The sequence below is a fragment of the Epinephelus fuscoguttatus genome, linkage group LG4 (genome assembly GCF_011397635.1).
Source record: "Epinephelus fuscoguttatus linkage group LG4, E.fuscoguttatus.final_Chr_v1".
Lineage (NCBI taxonomy): Eukaryota > Metazoa > Chordata > Actinopteri > Perciformes > Serranidae > Epinephelus > Epinephelus fuscoguttatus.
This window is the reverse complement of record NC_064755.1, coordinates 20,749,398-20,775,242: the sequence shown is the minus strand read 5'-3', so window position 1 is coordinate 20,775,242 and position 25,845 is coordinate 20,749,398. Positions and strand designations below refer to the sequence as shown.

The following is a 25,845-nucleotide window of genomic DNA, read 5'->3' as shown; positions in this document are numbered from 1 at the left end:
CAATTTTATATAATACTCAGTTCAGTTTTATTTATATAACCCAGTATCAGAAATCACAGTTTGCCTCGGAGGGCTTTACAACAGACAACACCCTCTGTCCATGGACCCTCACAGTGGATAAGGAAAAAGTACCTCCAAAACCCTTTAATGCTTAGGGCCTAATATATGCAGTAAGCGGTCCCTACTCTGTCTTTCTTTAAGCTAAGGGGTGCTTGGCCTGAAAAATGTTTAAGACCCCTGGTCACTGTATTTCCCAAAATGCTGACCTTCCTTTCACAAACTGCTTTATTTTAAAGGGGATTAGAAAAGGTCAAAATCAGATAATTGAGATATCCTGACATTTAGAACCTGGATGGATCAAGTTTTAAAGATGCTGGATCCTACTTTCAGATAATGCAACAAATTGCATCTATTAATGAGACCAATCCTGCCTGGTAAATCCCCACGACCCTTAAACACCACACCCACACTGAGTACCACAGAGGCTCTGTATGAAGTGTCAAGTTCAGGCTTAGAAAACCTTAATAGCATCAAGGGTTATTTTCCATAGACTGTATGAACTAATGGACGTAGCTACTGTGATGTCACCCATTGGTTTGTCATTTTGCCCACTGCCATCTTGGTTTTTCAGGGTTATAAGTGACCATATGTGGTTGAAAGGGTGGAGCAGTCGAGGACCAAGGGCTGGACTTAACTTGCAAATAGCCTGTCACCCAAAGAGGCTACTGAGTGAATGTTGACATTAGCTAGAGACACCACAACCATTTTTTTCTTACCAGGCTGTAAACATGTTTATTTCTGCTGTAAAGTTGGTCTTTTCAACGTGGGGGTCTATAAGGATTGACTCCCTTCTGGAGCCAACCCAAAGTGGCCGTTCAATGAACTGCAATTTTTGCCGCTTCCACATTGGCATCCCTTTTCAGCCCTTGAGGTTGTGTAATGAAGGATCTTTGTTGCGGCCCTATCATAGGATCTCTGTGTAAAAACGGCTAATGACTAAGTGGGTAAAGCCAGAACAGCTAGAACAGTCTGGTAAGTTTAGGAAATTACATCACACTCCTGTAGTGCAGCTTTAAAAATCAGTAAAAGAGAACACTTACAATATTACCATATCCAAAAATTAAGAAGATATCTTGTCTCACATCACAATATTGATTACTCTTTGTTAATCCAGATAAAAACAGAATTTACATGCCCTCCTGAGGCTGAGTAGGATTCCCTCTGACCAGTAGACTGACTTTTATGTGTAAAATCAGACGAGTACAGTATTCCTATAACTTTGTAATAATGATTTCAGCCATATTGCCCTGCTCTGGCACACATAGCTCACTGAGGTACCTGTGTCTGTGTGAAGATCTGGGCCTTCTGACACTCCTCCAGGCTCGGGGCAAAGCTGGCCATGACGTGCTCCTCTGTACCAATCATCTGCACTATCTCCTGGTCACTCTCCACACCCATACCCTGTGGGAATGACCAGCAGAGAGTGTGTGATGTGAATAACAATGAATAATATGACAGACTTAGATCTGATAGGTGACGTGAAATGCACACACAGTAGATACTCTGGAACAAGAGGTGAGTCGGGACGCATGAGGAGGAGAAGTGTGTGTACAGGGAGGGAGAGGTGAACTGGGAGTCATAAGGTTGTCTGGCATTTGCTTATGGAAATGTGAAGCTGTGGGAACTGATCCGCGTGTCCCACACTGGATCTGAGGTTATTTCTGCAGCCAAACACTGAGACAGGGACGGGGAAGAAGTCACCCAGGATATACAAGTGCACAGCAAACAGAGCGAGCGTGCAAACTGTGTCCTGTGGATAATCACTTTGGCTCCAAACACTCGATGCTCACACAAGTTGACATGTTTGGAGAGATTTGTCCTCAGAGGGGGAATAAGTTAATGAAGCCAGCTGGCTGACTGACATTTTCATTGAGAGCAGAGAGCAACACATGAAAATGAATCTGATCATGAATTACGGACACTACTGACATCTAACTACACATGAACATGCAACAAAAACTCTATGTTCATGTATTATTTATGCAAGGTGTCTACAAGCATCAGACACTTAAATTTAATGCTTCATAAAACTTTTTAAGATAATTATATACAAATTTAAGACCTACAAATCATCTTTTTCTTATTCAAGCACTGCTGGTGAATAAAAAGAAAAGTAGTACATATGTGGTCTCTTGCAGTGGTAGGTCTTATTCTGTAATACGGTTATTAAAGATGATTTTTTTCTGGCATTTTTAAGCCTTTAATCAATAGGACAGATGAGCGTGAAGGGGGGAGAGAGAGAGAGGGAGTGACATGCAGCAAAGGGCCACAGGCTGGAGTCGAACCCGGGCCGCTGCGGCAACAGCCTTATACATGGGGCGCCTGCTCTACCACTAAGCCACCGACGCCCCTGTAATATGGTTATTAGAGTGAGTTAGGTTATATCGACATTCTTCCCTAGGTAAGTGCGTGTATGTCGTCAAGTATTAGGTTCAGTTGTGGGTTTAAAAATCAGCAACAATGTGGATGTTCCTGCACAACAGCCTGACTCATCAAAAAACAACAAATAACAAATAACAAAAAAGAAATTAAAAGATGAATAAATTAAATTAGAGAAATGTTTGTGGCAATTTACGACCTCACAAATAAAAACACAGACTATTTTGTGACTTGTAAGGCCCAATATTTATAAAATTAAATTTAAGACATTTTAAGGCTTTTTAAAGAACCTACAGTCACCCTGTTATGTTGTGTGAAATCATCTGTTATGAACAGTTCAGGAGGCTGAAGTAAAACAGAGTCAAACATAAAAGGTTATCTAATCAGTTGAAGTTACTTTGGAAACAAACGAGAGATTTTGCTTCAGCCTCTGAGGCAACAACTTCAGAAGAAACAACATCCAAACATATCTAGCTGTATTGTAGCTCCCCCTACTGGATGCTTGGTGTCATTTAGCCATGTCATCATCAACAGCTCTGTTGCCTTCAATGTGAGCTAACTCTTGTTATGTTATTCTTATTTAATTATGATGCCTGAATGTTTTCTGCTGTCGTCTTGATGACACATAAATAGAAAAAATAAAGATTTTTTTTTTTTTAACACCTTGAATATGATGGCAATTGGAGCGTCCTCCGACAGCGTGTTGTGTCTCAGGTAGAATCTGCCTTGTTTGACGATCATATTAGTTCTGCTTTTCTTCTCATGAGTGGAGCTGGAGTAAAAGACAAGATAAAAAACAAAAACAGAAGGTTTGACAAAGACGGACAATAGTTACACAATAATATGAGAACTGGAAACTATCCATCCATTCATTCATTATCTGTAACCGTTACCCCTATTTAGGCTCGTGTGGGGGCTGGGGCTGATTCCAGCTAACACTGGGCCAGAGGCAGGTACACCCTTGACTACATCCACACTATCACAGGGCTGACACATACAAAAAGACTACTGTTCACTCTTATATTTACAGAAGCCACTGTGGAGCTTAATGTTCCTGTCACTGACTGAATGTTTAGTGGAGATGTTGTTGCAGTACCTGGTAACTGAGGCTCCGACTGCTCCCTTCCTGTCCTGCTCCACGATGATTCGATTCTTGGACAGCTGCTCTTGGATCAGAATGACTTTCTCCTGACCTTTTACTATGAAATAACCCCCTGTGAAGAAATATGAGATACAAACCACTCTTGTGAAAATGAACTGATAATAATTAGCCTGTGTTACTGCTCTCATTCTGTGTCGTCCTTTGTGTACCTGGATCCAGGGGACATTCATTGAGTTTAGAAACCTCCATGGGAGTTTTTCCTGTGAGAACACAGTTTGAGCTTCGCAGCATGATTGGCATCCTGAGAAAAGTAGAGTTAAATACATTAATAACACATTATACTGTATATGATTGTCAAATGTTTTTGCCATCATGGACAAAACTATAAAACTGTGAAGTAACGGTTTGTTAATCATCATCAAGGCTCCAGCAGGTGAAGAGTTAAGTAAAAGGAAAGCTGTTTTAAGTTTTAAGATGTTAGATCTGATGAAATGGCTTTTTGGTTTGTAAAGTTTTGACTATGGAGGTCAGAAATGAAGCCATCTGGACAGGATGTGACACTGCGAGACACAAAAAAAACAAACTACGATACCTTCCTATGGGCAGTGCATTACGGATGATTCTCTGACTGCCACGAGTGTACTCTATGTCCACTGTGATGGGCGCTGAGTAGGTCATGTCTCTGAGACGACACTGGAGACAAACAGGAATGCTGAGTGAAATATTCTGTTACGTAACATCATCATATGTCAACACATTTTTCCCTTAATTATAATCACATATCCCTGTCAAGGTTCAGTTACGCCCAACGTTATTCGTATATGGATATGGACGAAGCCTTCTGTCTGTACTCTTACTTTCATTTAGTCTGTATTTGTGCACAACTTCTGAAAGTTTATAGATTTGGATGGAACAGAGCAGTACCACTAGAAATCGGGGTGTTGTGTATTTCAAGTGGGACACGGCCCTAGGACCTGACAAAGAAATTTTAAAAATGGCAACACACAATGAATCAGTAACGTAGTGAAAAGAATTCTCCGCCCACATGTCGCGATGTATTTAATGGCCTCACCGACCATGTCCGTCTGCAAAGATGCCTGCGTTAAAGGTACATTATTACAACCTCTTTCACCATCGTCATGTTTGTTCTTGTCAGAAACTTTTCACTCTGCGTGCTAGTGCAGCTGGAAAGTGACAGGACAGAGGGGGATGACACGCAGCAAAGGACGCAGCCGACTAGGGTGCACAGTCCACCAGGTGAGCTAGGGGTCGTCCCAAAATATATTTAACAAGATATATATAAAAAAAATTGAACTAACCTATTCACAGTTCATCAAATGCCAACATTTTGGGCTGGTAGTCACACACCCAAAGTATCAGAATTTGACAACGTGGGAATGAGACTCAACAAACGACTTTTTTTCTCCAGAATTACATGCTGAACCTTTAATTTTCTATTGTCTGACAAACTGTCTCTAATAAAAAAAAAAGTCTCTATTTTAAAAAAAATATGCTGAACTACAGCTACACAAACTTGATTACCAATAATGGTTCATAATATTTTCTTTAATATAAGAAAACAAGCTGAGCTCACCTCATGAGGAGACACTGGTCTGGTAACATTGAAGCTTTCTTCAACATCAGGCATGCCAACGTAGATATTGAGGTATCTGAAAGAAAAATATTTTAATATATTCAAACCAAACCTAAATAGAGAAGCTGTTCACAGACATACATGAAGAACATATCAGTGAGGCATTACTATCTGTTCATGCAAATGATGAAGGTTCGTGTGACTTACTTGAGGTACCACATGGGATCAGCATCACTTGTGATCTTCTCGTTCGCTTTCATTATTTTCTTTATCTGGAAAACAAAACAAGAACAACATTAACATATCTACATGAAGACGCAGCTGCAAAAACTGTAACACACGCTCATGTTGGGAGTCATGGTTTTACCTCTACATTGATGAAATAGTTGAACGAGTCGATGTGCTGCTTCACCAGTCCTTTCACCTGGAAACAAGATCGAACAACGGGTAAAAAACAAAAAAAGACAGGAAAACTAAAAGAAGTGCAGAGTTAAAAAAGTTTGTAATGTGGAAACAATAAGAGGTGTGATAATATGAAATTCTGTGAATTCAAAGAAGACTTGAAGTTGGAAAAATATCTGCTTTGTAAAAACACGAGGAAGGTCTTGACTATATGTAACCTTCCAGTTTCTGATAGTAAATGTTCCAAAATGACAGAAAGATACAAAGTTCTGAAAAAGAATAAAAGGTTTTGTTATTTATGTAATGACATCCCCATCTGAGGCAAAAATACCATGTTTTGTTTGAGTGTAAAAACACAAACATTATGTAGAATAAGAAAAAGTATCTACAAAAAAACTTTGTAAACCACACATCCATCTTTAAACTTGTTATTGATGACAGATAAACCAAGGACTGCATGTAAACTACGTGCTATTTTGATGATGCTCTGCCTCTCTACAAAGTCTATTCTGGTTGTTTACTTTTGTATTGCTGTCTTATAAATAGATTAAGTAAATCTAAATCTGATTAAAATAAACCAAAACATTTTGTGACCATTCCTTTAAAAAAATAAATAAATAAAAAAAAAAAAAAAAAAATTGTAAATTACTGCTGAAATGTATCAACATACTTCCAGATCCACCTCAATACCCATATGCTTGCACAGTGTTTAAAGAAGTATCTGTTCCTTTAATACATCCAGGAGTATGAGGCTATAGTACGCAAGGTTGCAAATCAATAAGCATAAGTGTTTTAAGGCAATATCAGATTTCAGTCTGATGTTGCACTGTTGTGCATTGCACAATACATTGCATTTCTTGATTTGTAAAACATCTGACACACAGCAAAAGGCCGCAAGGCCAGATTCAAACTTGGGTCGCTGCAGCAAGGACTGAACCTTTGTACATGACTTTGTTAAATGCTGTCATGCTGCAGGGATATCCTGGCCTACATATCAAATTGTACAGACTTAAGAAAACATCTGTGTTTGGTACATTTCATTTTGATATGTTTTTCAATTAATATGAGAATAGTGATGTAAAAAATATCATTCTCTTTAATATCACAACAGGATGTCTACAGGTATCAGACACTAAAATTAAATGTTTTTAAGACATTTTCAAGATATTCATTAACCAATTTTAAACACAGTTTTGGACAGAACACCTTTTTGTCGTATTTAAGCATTACAGATAAATATATAGGTAAGTAGTAGCCTATGTAAGAAGTCAACAAGTAAATGACAGTATAAAGTAAGAGACATTATTAGTTCATTGGTAGGTTTGAGGATTTGTAACATCACAAACTTTCACACAGAGGAGCTCAACTCATTTTGATAAAAAAGAAAATGAAAAGATGGATAAATTAAATTAGATTAAATGTTTGTGGGGATTAAAACCTTGCAAAGTCAAATTTAAGACTTTTTAATGACTTTTAAGGGCTAATATTTCTAAAATATAATTAAAGACATTATAAGACTTTTTAAGGACCTGTAGACACCCTGCACAAATCATATCGCCATTACAGTATCAGTCAAAATAACTGCAACTCGATATATTTTCAAAATCATGATTATTTTATCCATATATAGTTTGTGAGTTAACTTTCCAAAATAGTACTATTTTGCAATATAAATGGACATCACAGCATAAAATTACATATCATGTCATAACAGAATAAATAAACTTAATGAAGAATAAAACTCAGTAGATGTGTGTGATACACAGCAGGTGGATGAAGGAGTGTTCTGTTACCTTCAGGAAGGCTGGTAACAGTTTCCATTTTTCCTGTTAAAAGACAAAAGCACACATGAGGTTTTATTGGACTCTGTAGTTAACAAACAGTGGGGACAATTAGCTTGAAACACTTTTAATTATGTGACTGTACTTTAAGACAATGAGTTGTCAAAATGTCTTCAACCTGCAGTCTGACAGTTCCCAAAACAAACTATAATTAAATGTGAGGGTCACACCATAACAAACTGACACAGTCTGTAGTTTAGCTTCATGTTCCTCTCCACACTGACCCTACAGCTGTTTATGTTTCTGTGTGCAGCTAGCCTCCATGTTAGCTCCTCTGTACTCGTGGTGTGAGTCTTTCAGTCTTTATCTCCTCTGAACTCACCGCTACAGTGTTGACAGGAGCCGCCAGCTCCTGAGGAGTCATGCCACCAAACTCTCCTCCAAGTACCTCCATGTTTGTTCCTACTGTTCACCTGTAAACACATAAAACACCGCTCATGCTGTCACTGTTGATGTGCGGCGGAAGTGGCACCAACATGCGACTCTCTCTTGTGTGTTACACTGCAAAACGTCCGTGCGGGCGGAACCAAAGAAAGTGTTCCGCTTATCGTAACATTCTAGTGCGGTAAAATCTAAATATGTGCATGTTTGTAGTGATGAGGTGTAACTAAGTACATTTACTCAAATAGGCCTACCTTGACGTATTTGAATACTTTTTTTTTTTTTTTTTTTTTTTAACTTCTTAGTGTTTCCATTTTTGTCAACTTTATACTTCCCTCCACCACAGTTCATTTCGGCAGGAAATATTGTACTTTTTACTACACTTCATTTGCTTGACACTTCAAGTCATTGGTTGGATGGATGCAGTACTATACTATTCATCTACCTATTAGTAGCCTATACAAATGTCGTAAATTTACCCTACATTGACAAACTAGAACATTAAAATGCAATATGTGTATGTGTTGTGATAAAAACTATAATAAAATTTTAGGATAATATAACACTGTGAGAGGAGCCTTTCTGCATATTAGTACCTTTACATCTAAAACTTTGAGTCGACTACATTTTTGCAGAAAATCCCTTGGTAGTTAAATTTAAGCAGCATTTTGAATTCAGGACTTTTAGTTATTCTTTACTCTTTTTTGGATCCACATGAGCTTCTGCATCCGTGGTTGCTATTCCTCCTGGGTCCACATGAATTCATACAAACACTGGCAGAGCACAGACATAACATCAGACACACAAACATAACTAAAATCACATATTTAAAATCAGAGCTATCAAATATCACTCACTTAACTAATACATGTACAGAGGTTATCAGACAAACTAGTTGGTTGAGTTCCCTAAACAAACTTATTTAACTTGTAGTGGAGTATTTTTAGACCTTGGAATTTTTACTTTTACACTGGCTTATCTGAGTACTTCCTCCACCACTGCATGATTGTAATGATGATTATCTAGCACGTGTCTATGAACGTCCAACTCATCGCACAACCAGAGGTGTTAAATTTAGACAGCCATTGTGATTTTGAAGTGCTGGTACTACTTGTGTATTACAATTTTGAGAGGATTCAGGGGCGTAAATATAGACAGTGCAGGCAGTGAGATTGCACTGGGGCCCCTGGGGTGGAGGGGCCCGTAGATAGACACCTTTGAAAAAACCTGCGTTCAAAGAATAATATTATTAATTGGAAAATGGTGCCATATTCTATATGTGTCCTCAAAAAGCAAACCTATCTGCATTGTGGTTTTCTTTTCTTTTAAAAAAATAGTCAGTGGCTATCTAAAACAAAATGATATGCTTTTTCTATATAAGCTATAAAATCTATAAATAAACTATAAAAACTAGTCAATTAAATGATTAATTTTCTTTTATATCTTTGTATGATTGCTGTAATATGTATGTTGATGTTGTCTAATGTCAAGTCTCTATGTGTGTCAAAACAGTACACATATGATAGAGTGCACTAGGGCCCATCATAATAGTGTGCACTGGAGCCCTTCGTATCTTCTTTACACTACTGTGAGGATGTCATTTCAACATCTCCTCCATGTTGAGTTTCTGATGTTTCCATCCGAGTGGAGGTTTTGCCTCCCTACCTGTAGCACTAGGCATTAGAGATCTTCCTTTGTCTCGTCTGCTATTGCTTATCTTAACCAGCAGTGACCACTAACTGCCATGATTTAACCCTGACAGTGTGTGATACTGGATTCCGTGTGTTAAGTATTGTGCTGTCTGTTTTGTTGAACTAATGACTACTGTCCCTGTAACTGCCCCTCAGGGACATTAAACCTTACCTTACCTTACCTATCTTTTATGTACTGAACATAGCCATTAAATGACCAGTTTACCCAATTACAAAATACAAAAAGTATTGAAATGAAATAAAGTGAAAAATATGTTGTCGCTTGAGTTTGATTCAGTGTGAGACAGACTTCAGTCACTAAAATGAAGACATGAGGCTTGACTTAGACTTGACTGCTGTGAGACCTGACTTACTTCATACTTGAGTGATTCTCTAAAAACTAAAAGCAAAAATATTCAAGTCTCAAGTTTTTACCTGATAAAATCCCAGAACAACAAAGATAAATATGATTATGGCACTAAGGGAACTTGGTCTCCATTAAATATCTTATTATATTATTATAGTAACAGCATTCACAGATCTGAATGACTTACAGTTTGTGTTGCAATTTGCCTGTTAAGACTTGTGACTTGAGGTCTTAAGAGCAGCTTCACTCTGAGTAACCCACAGATCTCACTGCCAACTGTCATCATTTGAACTGCTTTCCAACAAAGAGTCTTTTTTTTTTTTAGCATTTTACATAATATATAGACCAGATGCAGCACTGACGTACTGGTCATATGTTAATGTAACACTCTTTGGGGGAATAATTCCTCACAGTTACTACTTTCAAAGATACTGGAGAATATTGTTGGTCATTTAAAGTTTATTATGTTATTGACACATTTACTGAAGAAAAGGATTTGAGTACTTCTTCCGCATACTTGGAACTTAATTCAGCACATCAGTGTAATGAAGCGATTCAAATGTATTACAGAGGTTAACTGAAAGCCACTTTATTTGCTGAGGCATAAACACACCAAATATTTGACTTTAAAAAGCAAAAAATTCTTTCACTGAAGTAGCTTTTTATGACAAATTACTCAAGTTTACAGTGGTCTTGATAAAAACTACAGACATGTTCACATCTATGTCCGTTTTAACCAAACCACAGGACATTTGTGCTTCAGATTCTTTGACATGAACATTATCAGGATCACTTTGTATCAGAAGATCCTCCTCCTCCTCAGTGTGAGTGCTGCCTAACATGTCGGCTGTTGCTGCTGAGCAGCTTGGGGTACGCAGTCCCGAGGGAGCGTCCGTGTCTGATGACCACCAGCTCCATCTGACACTGGTCGATGTTGACCAGCACTGTGGTGCTCCTCTCTGTGTTCATGAGGAAGACGATGGTGAAGAGTGCCATCTCAAACTCAGGGCTGGTCCCAATGAAGGCGCTGCCGACGGGCTTCACAATACCGTGCCAGCTGAACTGGAGGTTCAGGACGTGGTCGTCTTGATCGGGCTGTGGACAGAAATATGTGAGCGTTAGAGTGAAGGAATAAAGACGGAGACAGCAGGCTGAGTTGTTACAGAAAGATCTGATGAACTGTTATACTCACTAAGTCATGATCCCTGGCCTTGTAGCCTTTGTAGTCCAAGTGCGCGTTCTTTTCTTGCAGGTAAAACTGGATCCAGTTGTGAAAGCCAATGATGTCCGTCCCAGATTTTGTCTCTCCAACAAACACATGCTCGAATCCACAGGAGTCCAGACTGGTGAATGTTTTAGTTCAGAGACACCACACAAAACAAATGATTACTTTAAAACAATTGACTTCATACTCAGTCATAGTGCATCCCTTGATTGCTTTCTGTACACACACTGATGCAATGATGGGTACAACAAACAGATATGATGATGTGATGTTTGGAGATCTCACCCTGTGTTTCTCTGTCTGTGGTAGAGGTGGAACCAGATCAAGCGCAGCTGATTCTTAAAGAGCCTCACATTAGAGTTGGACTGTCCTTTAGTCACCAGGTACTGATGAGCCCGCTGTGGACACATCACATAAACATCACTGCAAACCCTGACTCCAGATCAGCTCTACTGCGCTGACTCAATACACAAACAGGCCTGCATGGACAAAAACATTTCAGGTCAAGCAATATTCATAAATATAATACTTTTAAACTTTGTAATACACTTTTTTAACTTCACATCTTTAAAACAGTCATCAGCAGCATCTACAATAACTAGGCCTCTTATGATGTAATACAATTGAGCAATTAAAACTTTGGACAGGAAACCAATAAGAGAACATCATTGCCATGTTCTTCAGAAACTAAATATATGTTATGTTTTGATACTTTCATTAACTTTGCCTATTTCAAACTCATCCATAAATGCCTACATAATTAGGCTCCCCAGGTGATCAGTGATGGTGTGGTTCCACTTAGAGCTTCTGGCTCAATAACACGTGGAGCAGTCGATGAGAAATGTAAGGTTCCCCTGTGTAAGTCCTCATTTGAACAAACAGCTTTTTCTGTCCGTGGAATTAACATGTGGAATTATTCACCTGCAGAGCTTAAACTGGATCCTGTTTTAGCTCACTTTAAATTCAAACTGAAACAGCTTTTGAAGAGGAATCAGTTATACAGACATGACTAATTTGGTGCTTCCTATTCTGTGGTGCTAATTATGTACTGCAGTTTGTGTCTTGCATTGTTCTGTCTGTATTTTTATTGTTGTTTGTACTTTGCATACTGTACTTTTCCATACTGTGTAAGAACCCTGAATTGTCCTCTGGAGAAGACTTTCGTCCACTGCAACCCTCACATCCATCTAACAAACATGCCTTTCTTTCAAATACAACAAGTACTGCATGTCCACATTTTTCCACTGATCCTCTTTGGGAGCACAGCTGAGGCCAACGCAGCATTCCACAGCTGCACACAGATGTTTCACATGTTTTTCTCTCTCTATAACATCCTGAGGTTGTGTGTTCAATGCCGCAGTGAGGCAGGCGGAGGCAAAACCCCCTCTGGAGTTCAGCTGCAGTCTCAAAAGTCTTAATATACACTTTTAGAAAAATGTCTTCCAAAAGGTTTCCTACTGAAGGGCTGCAGCTCTACCAAGACCATTAGCTTCTAAAAAAAAATTTCTTGAAACAAGGGTTCTTCAAGAGTGCTGTGTAAGACTAAGGGTGCCATGAAGAACCCTTTTCATCTAAGGCAGGGGTGTCCAGACTTTTTTAAATAGGGGCCAGATTACATAATGTGACAATACCTGGGGGCCAGCTGCAGCTCACATCACATTGCATCACAAACACAACTGTTGTCTGCCCTCGTTGTCGACTTCATGCTTCTTTGCTATGGCCATGTCTGCTACTGAGCAGGAAGTGTCAGCTGCTAGGTTATTTGCATGTTTACCGTCTGTTTATGAGAACACATTGGCTCCTCCTGTGTAGTTCCTACTTGGTGCGTGTCTACAGACTGTATGACAATCCTGCCATTGTGAGGTAACAGAAAAAATGCAAAGTGAACTTGCTGATACACAAATTTTGTGTCAGGCCACATATAGTATATTTATGAGAAACAAGGTTCAAACAAAGTTTTGGTTTCCATCCCCACTGCACCACTGAAATAATAAAGGCTATAGTAGTAGTGAATTCACAACATCTCCTCCACCTTAAAACCTGATTGTGAACCATTAGTGTTGTGCGTTGTTCTGGACCACATCAGCCTCTGCCCTTCAGGGACCTCATGACGCCCAAGGCTGCTGGATGTGGTTTGTTTGGCACTGGGAACCAGTTATTGGCCTGCTAAACTGGAACCATGGCTAATGGGAGAGAGATCTATGGGTAATGTAGTCAACTTCTATTTTAGAGCCCTCCTGGGTGGGTACTAGATGAAACCCTTGGGATATAGAACAGTTTGTGTTAGGATACCCTGTGTGGGATCTAGATGAAGCCCTTGGAATGTATAAGGGTTCTCGGTAGGACGCCCAAGGTGGGATCTAGATGAAACCCTTGAGGTATAGAAAGGTTCTTAGTAGGACACACAGGGTGGGTTCTAGATGAAACCCTTGGAATAGAGAAGGGTTCTTGGTAGGACACACAAGGTGGGTTCTAGATTAAACCCTTGGGATATAGAAGAGTTCTCGGTAGAACCGTCTGGGTGGGTTCAAAATGAAACCCTTGGAATAGAGAAGGGTTCTTGGTAGAACATCTTCAGTGGGCTCTAGATGGAGCCCTTGGGATATAGAAGGGCTCTCGGTAGGACACCCATGGTGGGATCTAGATGAAACCCTTGAAGTATAGAAAGGTTCTCAGTAGGACATCCTGGGTTGGTTTGAGATGAAACCCTTCTGATATAGAAAGGTTCTCGGTAGGACACCCAGGGTGGGTTCTAGATGAAACCCTTGGGATATAGAAGAGTTCTTGGTAGAACCATCTGGGTGGGTTCTAGATGAAACCCTTGGGATATAGAAGAGTTCTCGGTAGAACCTTCTGGGTGGGTACCAGATGAAACCCTTGGATTGTGAAAAAGTTCTCAGTAGAGCCTAATAGGTGCATTGTTGTTAACACTCTTAGAAGGTGGAAAGGTGTTGGATTGAACCCCCAGAGAGGGTTGTAGGTGGAACCATTAAACCATAGAAGGGTTTTCTGTAGAACCTCTCCTAGGTGGTTCTGGGTGGTACCATTCATAGATGGTTCTAGGTACAACCATCTAGGTTGGGTTCTAAGTATTATCCTCTAACAGTGTTCCAGAAAAAAGAAAAGAAAAAAGTTTTACCAAGATGCAAAAATGGCTCTCCTATGGGGTAAGCAGACGAACTCTCTTTGGTTCTAATTAGCACCTTTATTTCTAAGAGTGTATGTTATACACATTATGTTTTTACTCTGAGGAGATTGAAAACAGACATGTGTCAGGAAGGAGGACTTGGGCAACAGACACTGGTGACAGAACTGATAAATGCACATGGCTTCTTGGATGCAACTGGTTGTAACACGTCCAACGTACCTTCATGACGGCTGTCTCTAAGACGGCGTCTAGGAAGAGATTCATCTCTGTCAGCTCCTCTGTTGTGACTCGTTCAGCCACGCCTGTGGACCGCTCATAGTTGTCGAGGAGTTTCATGAAGCCTGCAGGAACAGAAATCCCATTTATCACAGTGAAGGCTGCAAATGAGCTCAAAGTCTATAGGCTCAGAAAGATGGAAACTATTTCTGTCTGTTACAGAGACACTTACGAGAGATGGTGGTTATGTTCTTCAGTTTGTTCTCATTGACATTGGAGAACAGAGGCTGTGAGGCGTGATCCTGGACGACATGGCTGCCCTGGGTTACAAAACCAGCTCTGCCCTGGACAGTTCACAAAGATTATACGTTTGTAAAATCATAAGTGCAGTGTTGTCTGAATGAGACCATGCTCCATACCTGAACAGAGACTGTGTAGTCTGTCAAAGGCGTCAGACGATTCACATCCAGGCTCCACAACTCATTGAAAATATTGGATAGTTCCTGGTTTACAGCTGGTCTGTACAGTCAGGGAGGAGAAATACAGACAGCTGATAAATACCAGCAAACTCAGCAAACACAATAACTCATGAGAAATGTCCTTATAGGCTACTGTACCTTGATGCATTCAGTCCACTGAGAAACACAGTCAGAAGGACGAGGACTCCACAGAACCTGTACATCACACATTTAATACATGTTATATACACATCAGTGTCTACTGACTAACAATAACGATAACAATAACGTTGCTGTACAGTCATAAAAGACAGAGTTACAAGCTGCAACACTGCGACCAAACTGAACTTACCTACAGGCATTAAGTTTATTTCCAGAGTAGTGTTTCTCAAAATAAATAAATAAATGAATAAATAAATACACACCTTGGAGCCATGATGTTTCTCGCAAACTTCCACTCCCTCAGCTCGGACTGCAGTGAAGTGCGCTCCTGTCTGTTTCACTTAAAGTCCAGTCTCCACCCGCACTAGGCTACATGTCCTGCAGGCGTTGAAGCGTGTGCCTTAACTGCGCATGTGCAGATCTGAACAAATTCGCTCAGACGCTTTAGTCGTACGGCCACCAGAGGGCGCACTGTCTCATTGATTTGATAAGATAATCCTTCATTGATCCTCACAGGGGAAATGCAGGTGTTGCAGCAGCACAGAGACAGAACTATGTACAAATAAATACTACTTTAAAAGAGAAATAAATAAAAACAAGAGGCATACATAACTAGTATAGTGTAGAAGTAAAAATATAAACTGTACAAGAGCAATTAAAGACAGAGTTAAGAGCTAAAGAGACAAGTTAGGAGGTAAAGTGACACGGTATGACGAGTCTAGTTTATGTTAACAGTGTGCACCATAATAATTTATACTGTGATTAAGTAATACTTGTCAGTATTAATATAAAAAATAGAAGTACAGAATGTTATTAGATGTGGTAAGACAGTAGACTGTGATCATGGTGCAGTGAAGACAACTTAAAATGCTTTTGAGTGAATGATTCCTGATTGTTTTTACACAGCGGTCTTACAGAGGTATCATACAGAGAAAGCATGGTTTACAAATATCTAACATGAGCAGGCCTCCGACTGAGTCATTCTGCTCATAATATTCTCAGTCTCGTTGCTTGTTCAGCAAAGATGAATCTGTTTCTGGGGTGTGAACTCATATGTAGAGAGGTCTAAGGAGAGACGACATTTGTCCTGGATACAGGCAAGATGTGGATGAGTGAACAAACTGCAGAAAATATTTTCTCAATTTATTTTCATTTTTGACGTTTGTGTCACCTATTATAAAAATCTGGCTTTCTGTTTATTAAAATCGTTCCAACAATACCCACATGCTCTAAATTTATTGACACTGGAGAACCATAGGATTGGACCTAACCCTGACACCCTCAAAGCTCTATGCGTACCGTACAGTCTATGATGCATACATGCATTTCGGTGTGCAAACTTGCCACCCTGCACAGGGATCACCCACCATTTTTGTGGGGTGGCATGTTTGCATACTGTATGTGCACATCTATAAAAGTGTTAGCTAATTTTAGAAAAATGTGGTATTCAGGCTTTTAAAACTAGGTTTTTGATGAATAAATAATTTGTTCACCTGATTTTCTTTTTCATAAAACTATAACTTCACTCGTCTTCCATTTGTCTTTCAGAGAGAGGAGAAGAGTGGAAACATTAAGCTTGAACCCTTAAATGGAAACTGTAAGTATCAGTTTGTCTGTTCACCATATGTTCACCCGATTTTTTTTTTTTTTGTTTGTTTGTTTACTACAACTACCCATGAAAGGTGCGCCAGATCTCTCTACAGTGAATGTTGGCATGACAAACAATGCAAAAAATGTCTTAAATAAAAAATCAACAAGAGAAAATGTCTGTTTTCTGGATTTCATTTTCAATCATGTTTGTCTTTGCAATGGATATTATGCGTTGGAAAATCAAAGGGCCCTGTATGTTTTAGGTTGAATAACCTTCAAAAGGGTCAGACCTTGAATTGGTCTCTTTCAAGTACAAGGATGGATGAATCAGTTGGTTCTTGTCATTCTAAGTAGCTGTTCTACTATGTCTGCATGTAACTGTGTATCTTTTATGTTTTTTATTGTGTGGTTGTTTGGCTGTGACTTTTTTGTATGCTGCCGTCTTGGCCAGATGTCCCTTGTTAAAGAGGTTGTTGATCTCCATGGGACTTACCTGGTTAAGTATGGGTTCAATTAAATAACAATAAAAATGTTTTGTACAGTGCACACATTTTAAACAATGCTCATGGGGTGCAAACCATTTCCTGTGCCACCGTTTCCAAATGCTTCAGTTAAATGATCGTATGAAAATAAGGAAAACCTTGTAACCCTACACAAACAGAAAAGGCACAGGCAATGCAGTGATAGTTTCTGAAAGTTTTAGTCATCTGATGTAGCTTTGAAATCTGAAATCTCAATTACAGTGTAGTTACCTGTGAGCTGTTTGCTGTGGTGTCCTCCCTCATCTCTTAAGTACACTTGTCTTGCAGGTTGCTCAGTTTATATTTCTCCAAACAATCAGCACAATCAAAGTTGAGCTATAATATCAATACAGAGGAGTGCAGGTGATATGATGCTTTCAATTTATTGCCTCTATCTGTAGGAAATAATTCACATTAGACTCTTAAAACAGCCACGTCTTTTGGACAGTTTTTCATCATTTCATCATCTCACTCGTCCTCTATGTTAAAGACGTCTGATGAAAACCCAAACTGATTTAAATTACTTTATTGATCTTAAAAATGGATAAACGTAAAAAACAACAACAAAAAAAGGTTTAACTTCTCCTTTATGGTCGAGGGTTGCATCACAATATTATTTTTGAAAAAACCCGTCATTATCTCACAAACCTTTCCAAAAATACCTGTGTCAGCCAACAGGGGTCCATCAAAAATCAATTTATGGTAAAAAATAAAATAAACAAAAAGCTCTTATATAAATGTGTTGAATTCCAATACCATGCAATGATACCTATTAGGGTTTGTACTGTATGATATGTACTGGTGCAAATACGTGTAGAGTATTACTGTTGAGCAAAAACCTGTAAAATGTTCAGCGTAGGATAAAATATATGACAGTTCCCATGTAAGTAGCAGGGTTTAGTTCTGTAGAAATAATAGCAGCTGTTTCGGAGTTATCAATTTACACAAAAAAAAAAAAAAGAGGGAAAAATCTTCTCAGCATATCACTTCTTTTTTTCAACATTTCTACAGTCAGAAGGCAACGTAAAAGACATATATTAAAATCTATATTGGCTTATTTTAGATGTCTTTTTCCTGCTGGTTGACACTTCTGTTCTATCAAAAATAGAAATGTGCCAAAACACAACTGAGTACAAAATATCTCCAGAAACCAGCTGGCAGGCGAGCAGTGGTGTTGCCCCACATGTTCCCGCTGTCATCAGACGACAGTGATGGAGACAAAGTTCAGGAGTGATAGTGGCGACTGGACTGCAGGCTTTCACAACACCATCGTTTAAAACTGAAAAAACAAAGACACTAATACTTTTGGCTCATCTTTGAATGTAACACTAAAAAAAGAAATGTGGGAGCATTTGGGGAGTTTGTTGAGACAAGTCTGTGTGCGAGTGGAGAGGGTTGGCACAGAGTTTCCATCACAGCAGGACCAGGTCTCGTGGCGCTGGCAGTCTCATGCATTGGAGTCCTCGTCTGTTACGCTAGGGTTCGGTGAATTTGAAGCTTCTTTAAAGAATTCATCATCCTTTAGCATGCTCTGGTAAAAGACACAAGACAGAACAAAATATATATTACGCTCATGACATAATTTTATCTATAAGTACAACATGCTATGTGTCCTGGTCAATGTTAACAATGTTTAGCACATGGGTCTTAAGTGCATTCAGGGCATGTTCAACCACTTTTGCGAGTTAAACAGCGCATAATCTGGGCACAAAGTGGGACACAAGGTGTAAAAGGATTGTATTTAGTCGCTTTATTAGTCGTAGTTGTGTATTTACATGTCAGATTTAGCAAATTGGAGAAGCAGGCAGTTTTCTGATGAGAGTACCGCAGTAATATCTAATACAGATGTTGGACATTTAAGCAAAAAAACTCAAAAACTGTAGTTTTAACCTTGACGGAAGAAACAAAAATAAACTTTGAGCTTCTGAAATAATGAAAGTTACGCTGCTCCTTGTGCATAAATGCACTCAGCGTCTCTCTTAAGCCTTGTTTCCACCAAGCAGTCCGGCTCAGTTCAGTTCGGTAAACATTACAACAGTTATTTTTCTGTTTCCATGGTGCAAAGATGTGGACAGTACCAACACAACTGTCCCCTTTTTTTGTAGCTTACTGTTTTGTCTAGATGGAGCTAGAAACACTACAGTCCGTTGATTGGTCAATAGAGATCCATCACTCTTGCTCATGGCCGAATTGTGTCTGGTTTTAAAGCTTATGTTACACATTCTCATATGATAACAGGTTTTACATACAGTAGTAAACTATAACTATAAAATGAAAGGAAGTTTTGCTGCCTTTAAATTTTTACTACTTAACATTTAGCAGCTATAGGCTTAGAAAATAATTTAATTCACTGGGCTGACTGCAGGCAGCTACCAGCAACGTTTGAGGTGGGACGATTTCTTGAAATGTTACTCAGTGTGTGAGCTGACGACGTGAATCAATCAACACATACACCTTACATTTCAATACGACAACTTTGATAATTCCTTTTGTTTTTACTGGCTCCAGTCTATTCAACCAGATTATATGAACTGCAACTATTCCGTTTCCTCACTTAGAGACAAAATTGAGTCGGAGCGTTGCTCCAGTGTGGTCCAGCAGCACTACACCCTGCTTTTGCCTGACAAGGACTGAATGCACAACCCTGCTATTTTGAAATATTCCATTTAGAGAGATTCTCATGGCAGCCTGTCTTTTTTGTTCTGAAAATGTCAACATGCAACCCCGTTCCATGGATGATAAACGAGGTGCAAATGCTCCTCTGTATCACCGGTGAAAATGTCAACATGCAACCCCGTTCCATGGATGATAAACGAGGTGCAAATGCTCCTCTGTATCACCGGTGAAGAGGACTTACAGGGAGACCTGGGAGGAGCAATGAGCACAACAACCCCGCCTACATGTAAGAAGACTGTCTGCAGTAGAAACACTTTACAGATCTGGGACAAGACACATGTCCTTAAGGGTTAGTTATGGTTCTAAAGGTACTGTACTGAAAGTTTTTGGTGGAAACGCAGCTTTAATGGCAAGTCAGACAGCAGCCTCACTCTGCTTTTTGCTGTGTTCACATCTTTGAGAATGTAATTAGTATTCATCCTATAATGATGCATCACTTCACCCATCCACAACCCATCAGTGTGTTTCTGTATGAGTAACAAGCAAAAAGAGCGTTTTAAACCTGCCTATGTAAGTGGATCTTACTATTGTATCTGAAAAATGTGGGCTTTAAATAGTAGAAAAAAACCCTGCACCATAAAGACTTTAGAACAAGTTTTTGTATGTCAATGGTGAAATCGCTTTCTGCTGCCTCAAAATAGCAATACACCACAATGCGCCTGACCACACCTTATTTTAAGACCCACTGTACCAGCCCATGGGCGCACAGACAGGCAAATGTATATTTGCTACTTACATACCATGGGCACTGGCCATGAAAATGACAACTGTATCAGCCCGAAACTAGCAATGACAGTTGCACTGTGGGCAGCTTTGTGCTGTGTGTAGGACAGGGCCAGTAGATTCTTACCGTCAGGTTTTGAATCCCCTCAGAGAAAGCTCCAATCTGTCTCACAGTTCCCTCAGAGTCCTCCATCTGTGAAACAAGAGGCAACCTTAAACTCAATAAACTGAGACCACCAACAGAGCATAAAAACTAAAGTTGACCAGACATTTCTACTAAGTAAACATCTTGTTAAAAAAAAAAAGTCACCCTCCAAGTGACACTGATGATCATGCAAACGTAAGACCACACCTCATTTATTTGTGTTTTCCCCATATAATGTACATATGCATTTAACAAACATAGATTTCAGATATACTGTACATGCAATTAGATATAACCTGTTATTGCTCATGTTTTAAGTGATATAAATCATCAGTCAACAGGCCCTTTGAAGAACAAGCTCACCTGTTCCAGCCTGTCGAGGTCGTCCTCATAGATTTGGAGCTCAAAACCTTTCTGAAAGCTTCGTCCCTTTGGCATCTCCACATCCATCGGACACACGTACTCCTCGTTGTCTTCATGCTTTTTCTTCCTCAGACTGCCAAAGGTACCAAACGACAGTTTCCTTGGCTGGTGTGAACGAGGGGAGAGAAGACAAAGAAATTCAGTATATCCATTTTAAATAGCTACATTTAGACATGTAAACTGGAATGCACATATCACTCAGGGTTCCCTTTTTTTAACTAGTAAAATCTTGAACCTTTCGATAGCTTAATACCAAGTTTTTGTGACTAAACAATTGCTGCATAATCTAAATATACTTCCAGATGTCTGCTGAGTAAAAGTTGTTAGTTTGGTGTAAAGTTTAACCATTTCAGTCTAGAGGAATCTTGGTCTACATATCCATAACCCTGGTAACCCTTGTAACCACTATAAGAGAAGTTCTCACAGTAGTGTCTCAAAGTATAGACAGTCCATCCTCAAAAAGTCTTACCTTGACTTTAGTGGTGGCGGTAAGCAGAGTGTAGTCTGGGTTTTCCAGACACTCCTGTTTGAGCTGCTGGGCCTCTGAGCCAATAAGCAGGTTGAAATGTGTGGCAAGGTGACGGCGCAGCAGCGTCTTGTTGGGGGGGATGTTCAGCAGCAAAGCCATGGTCTCAACGTTGAACCGCGGTTCCAAAACCTGCAGAAAAAAAGAGATGTGTCAGGAGTGGATACTTTTAGGAGAGAATGTGTTTTCCAGAAAGACTGACTGTCGGACTGTCTCACCATCAGGCCTCCGTGCACACCGCTGCCTCTCAGATTGGGAGCGTATTCAGCGAGGTCCACAGACCGCAGCCACTCCATCACCCGATGGTTTGTCCACTGGGAAATCTCTGCTGGAGAAATATTGTTCTGTGGGCAAAAAGAGAAGAGTAAAAAAAAAAACACAAATTAGAAACCGAGCATGTTTACAAGCAGCCCATTATTAAATGAGTATGTAAAACAGAATAGCAGGCTGCTAAGCCCTGTCAAATATTCTGTTTTATTTTAAGTGAATTCACCTCGTCAGAAGGCCTACGACGCAAGCAGTTGGGCTCGTAGTTGTTAAGTCGGAGCACTTGGATAGCTCTCTTGATACTGAGGTGATGCAGGACACTCCCTACTTTCAGAGAAAGCAGGTCATCCTGAGGGACAAAATTAGACATTAGTGACTCACTGCAGGAGCGCAGACAGACGTAAACATTCAGGGCTTAGCCCAAATCTAGGGGGATCCAGGCGCATGCTTTCCCTTGGAGATTTTTCCCCATTTACAGCAGCTATATGCACTATTTTTCAAACCAGCTGAAGTTAAAAAAAAAATGCCTAAAATCTGCACATCATTTGGGAAAAACATGACAGTTGCCAAGGGAAAAAAGAAAATCATCCTGTAAAGTCTACATCATATTTTGTATTGAATTGTTCTCCAACTGTCTTCATCTTTCTAAAACCACAACACAACAAATGTAGAAGATGACTAATTTTCACTACTGACACCTAAAAAGAGGCAAAAACTGGCAAAAGTGCAGTTGAAGTTGTGACAAATTTTAAGTAGTATGGAACAGACTTTTGCAGTAAAAATTCCCTGAAGAAGAAGCCTCTGTAAAGAAATCGCAGTCTGAACAGAGGTAGACGCTGTTTTGTGTCTTCGCACTGTCCCAAATATGGAGGGTGAGTCCAGGTCATCTCCAGTCCAGCTCATCAGACTCTCTAAGCAATAATCCTAACATGAGATGACACTGGACTCATCAGACCTTATCCCTGGGGTCTGTGGAGAGAGTGCATGTGTCTCACCAAAACTCACCACTGTCATGTAGTGCAGCATGCGACCATCCACCCTCCCCTCGTCAAACTGGGTCTTATACTGAGGCAGACCGATGTCATCCAGCCATCCTGAGCGGAACAGGAAAGAGCAAAGTGTCATGAGAAGGAAGCTGACAGTCAAATATACACCTGGTCAGTGATAAGGAAAGCCACTCAAATCAAGCAAGACCCCTCTTGACTCCTCAACCAATCCTTTCAGTTACTGCCATCAGGTCGATGCTAAAAAGTCCCACTGGCCTGCGAAAACTCTGCCATTATCAACCTGAACAAATGCAACAGCTGTAAAGACTAGACTTTGACTGGCTCTCTCACAGCCCAACAGCACTTTTGGTCTCTCAGTTCACTCATCTGTGCTTTGCTCTCAGCTCGTTGATGCGATGTCTCTCTTCCTCTCTCTGTGTTTATCAAAATGAATTACCGACAGCAAAACTCATCTTTACTTGTATTGTTATCAAACAATGAGAAATATTCTCCCCTTGTCTTAAATCAATACTTGTTACTTCCTTGTTCTATGAATGAAGCAGTAAATAAGTTGAAGCAGCAACGCTGTGTGTGTTTGATCAATCAGGGATGGTCTTCCCTGCAAACCCCACCCCAAAGTTGGTGTTCTTTCAGCAACTACTAACCCCGATCAGGGACTTTTTGTGGGGTAAAAGAATGTCCCTAGAACTTAATTTAAATTCTGGTCCCTGCGGTCAAAATGCAATGAGTTCCTAAAAAGGTTCCTGGGTAAAGTTCCTGCGGTTTGAGGGGTGTGTATTGCTTTTAAATGTGTTTTAAATGTGCGTTGTATGATTGATGTTGAGCCTTGTTGAAGGAGAAATTGTGTTGCTTTGCGACCGCCAAAGTTTCTTACAGTGCAAAGTAATGAAGAAGAAAATAAAAATAGATTTTCTATGACCAGCAGAGCATTGACAACTTGCTTCATGTTTGATCAGCAGCTGGTACTCACTCGTCACCCAGTTGTAGTCCAGCTTTCCCTTATTATCCTCCTCCTCTGAGCCGAGGGCCTGCAGGGCCAACTGCAGCTTCTTTCTGTGCAGCGGGTGTTTGATGCCCAGCTCCTAAACATCCACAAGGAGACAGGCTAAGATTACAAACAACATCCCTCACATACTACCAACTGTAGTAAATTCAAGTTTGCTAAATCATAAAATTCTTGCTGTCCATCTCACCCTCTCCAGGTCCTGTTGGGAGGCCTGCAGCAGCGTCTGTCCAGAGGAGATCCACACACGGGCCATGTTCACATAAAGACCGAGACCCTGCCCCTGCAGCCAGTCACACACCTGGTCCTTTGACCAGCGTGCAAAGGGAGCATCAACATCACTAAGAAATGAGAATAGAAAAGTCAAAACTTTTTTAAAAGGTATACTGACACACCCTTGTAGTGTTATCAAAGGATAACAAACACATAGAAGTTAAAATTGTGAATATAGAACAAGCATTTTTAATCTTTCTTTTCTAAACGTCTTCAAAAGTCGTCACATGATCTCTGAATTTCGTTGCACACCAGAGATTCAAAACAAGCAGACCACATTCTGAGTCTCATTATTCAGGCTGAACGCACAGACTTACTTGTTGGCTCTTTGGAGGTCACGAGACCAACCCAGTCTGGGTCCCGCTGTGGCTCGCACTCCACCCCTCTTGAACTCACCCTCTGGTAGGTTGTCATCCAGATTGAAGGTGGTAGACTGACTCCTTTTTAACCTTACAAATATATAACATTCAATATACATTAAAACATCCTCACAATCATAGAAAATGCTAAAATATTCTTGCATATCTTTTTTTATTTCGAGCTGAATGTGAAAGTGTTACATGCACACATTTACATCCTTACTCTAGTTTTGTTATTACTTAACTTAAGAGTTATTTACTATCCTTCAAATCAAGAGCTGAGGATTCTCGTGTAACTTTCTACTTACTTCCCAAAGAGTTTCTTTATTCCTTTGGATTTTTTCCTGCCCTCTGGGGTCGTGGGGAGTGTGTGGGTACTGTCGCTGTTGGTCGATCTCTGTGGCAGCCCGGCCAGATCCAGATGGTCAGTGCCCTGTTGCTCTGTTTCAGCTGTACAAGCAAATGGCCACAGAAAATCATCAGCAACATTAACATCAGTGTTGCAAGACGTGCACAGATCAACGGAGACGGAGCTGCTGCACGGGGTCAGTGGAGAGACCCAGAAAACACTCAGACAGACACATGACATCTCCTAGACCTAGACAGAATGAGAGGTCATGGTGATGGGCAGCATGCATCAGACACAGCTGGATGTCTGACTAAGACTGGAATAAAATAGTCTTATTTTATTAGATAAAAAGAAGGCTCATTAGTTGTTTTGTTTTAGATTTTTTTAGTTGGCAGCCCTCAAGATCCAAATAAATCATTTGATCTGATAATCTGGATCTTGAAAAAGATTTGTGTTTGTGGAAGGTTTGATGGAAACAAAGAGTGTAAACAAATACATGCAGGCACACGGGTAAATCAACAACAGGCTCTCTGTATGTTGGACATTCAACTTTTGTGCAACAGCGGGTAGTGACAAGGGTGTGGCTGCTGAAGCACTGAAACGTGATATGATATAGAGATGTCAGCTGAATGGATGAGTTCAGAGAGGGCAGAGGTGTACAACAATATAAGATACATTCAGTAGTTTCCTTTGTTTCCTTCGGAGAACTACTGCAACCCTGTAATGACCTGCGGTCTATACTGTACCTAGCATAGGCGCACTCGCACTCCGGCTGCGGTCTTCATGTGTAACAAAGCACACACAACACACGACAGGGTCCAACAGAAAAAGAACAAGACAAAGGGCAGAAATTATGATTGAAATACGAACAGGATTGGAGAAGTGGAACAAACACCGACATACATATGTACAGTACACACATTAAAAAAAAAAAAAAAGAAAAAATCACATACACAG

The 25,845-nt window shown here is 40.0% G+C and overlaps 3 protein-coding genes across 9 annotated transcripts in view; all 3 read right to left on the bottom strand.

The window, feature by feature from the left end:
- polr3b (polymerase (RNA) III (DNA directed) polypeptide B) overlaps positions 1-7,855 on the bottom strand; it is a 31,720-nt gene extending 23,865 nt beyond the window's left edge. The window contains exons 1-10 of the mRNA XM_049574060.1: positions 7,701-7,855; positions 7,331-7,363; positions 5,503-5,559; positions 5,343-5,407; positions 5,136-5,211; positions 4,134-4,234; positions 3,751-3,842; positions 3,536-3,653; positions 3,103-3,211; positions 1,339-1,461 (exon numbers count right to left, since the gene is read on the bottom strand). Of these exons, the coding sequence (XP_049430017.1) occupies positions 1,339-1,461; positions 3,103-3,211; positions 3,536-3,653; positions 3,751-3,842; positions 4,134-4,234; positions 5,136-5,211; positions 5,343-5,407; positions 5,503-5,559; positions 7,331-7,363; positions 7,701-7,772 (846 nt within the window). The 5' untranslated portion in view covers positions 7,773-7,855. The remainder of the gene's footprint in view (positions 1-1,338; positions 1,462-3,102; positions 3,212-3,535; positions 3,654-3,750; positions 3,843-4,133; positions 4,235-5,135; positions 5,212-5,342; positions 5,408-5,502; positions 5,560-7,330; positions 7,364-7,700) is intronic.
- Positions 7,856-10,258: 2,403 nt separating this feature from the next.
- endouc (endonuclease, polyU-specific C) lies at positions 10,259-15,441 on the bottom strand. The gene is made up of 8 exons (XM_049574095.1): positions 15,290-15,441; positions 15,024-15,080; positions 14,826-14,925; positions 14,639-14,750; positions 14,410-14,531; positions 11,328-11,440; positions 11,010-11,160; positions 10,259-10,912 (listed from the first exon to the last, which is right to left on the bottom strand). The coding sequence occupies exons 1-8, from the start codon at positions 15,298-15,300 to the stop codon at positions 10,637-10,639; spliced, it is 942 nt and encodes a 313-aa protein (XP_049430052.1). The 5' UTR covers positions 15,301-15,441; the 3' UTR covers positions 10,259-10,636.
- Positions 15,442-17,647: 2,206 nt separating this feature from the next.
- ppfibp1b (PPFIA binding protein 1b) overlaps positions 17,648-25,845 on the bottom strand; it is a 28,574-nt gene continuing 20,376 nt past the window's right edge. For 5 of the 7 annotated variants that reach the window (XM_049574062.1, XM_049574061.1, XM_049574064.1 and 2 more), the window contains 12 exons: positions 25,635-25,667; positions 24,848-24,989; positions 24,498-24,629; positions 24,098-24,248; positions 23,875-23,986; positions 22,903-22,991; positions 22,124-22,246; positions 21,849-21,974; positions 21,574-21,762; positions 21,045-21,209; positions 20,664-20,729; positions 17,648-18,668 (listed from right to left, as the gene is read on the bottom strand). In XM_049574062.1, the coding sequence (XP_049430019.1) occupies positions 18,585-18,668; positions 20,664-20,729; positions 21,045-21,209; positions 21,574-21,762; positions 21,849-21,974; positions 22,124-22,246; positions 22,903-22,991; positions 23,875-23,986; positions 24,098-24,248; positions 24,498-24,629; positions 24,848-24,989; positions 25,635-25,667 (1,412 nt within the window). In that variant the 3' untranslated portion in view covers positions 17,648-18,584. The remainder of the gene's footprint in view (positions 18,669-20,663; positions 20,730-21,044; positions 21,210-21,573; positions 21,763-21,848; positions 21,975-22,123; positions 22,247-22,902; positions 22,992-23,874; positions 23,987-24,097; positions 24,249-24,497; positions 24,630-24,847; positions 24,990-25,634; positions 25,668-25,845) is intronic. The other 2 variants (XM_049574065.1, XM_049574068.1) reach the window with 1 other exon arrangement.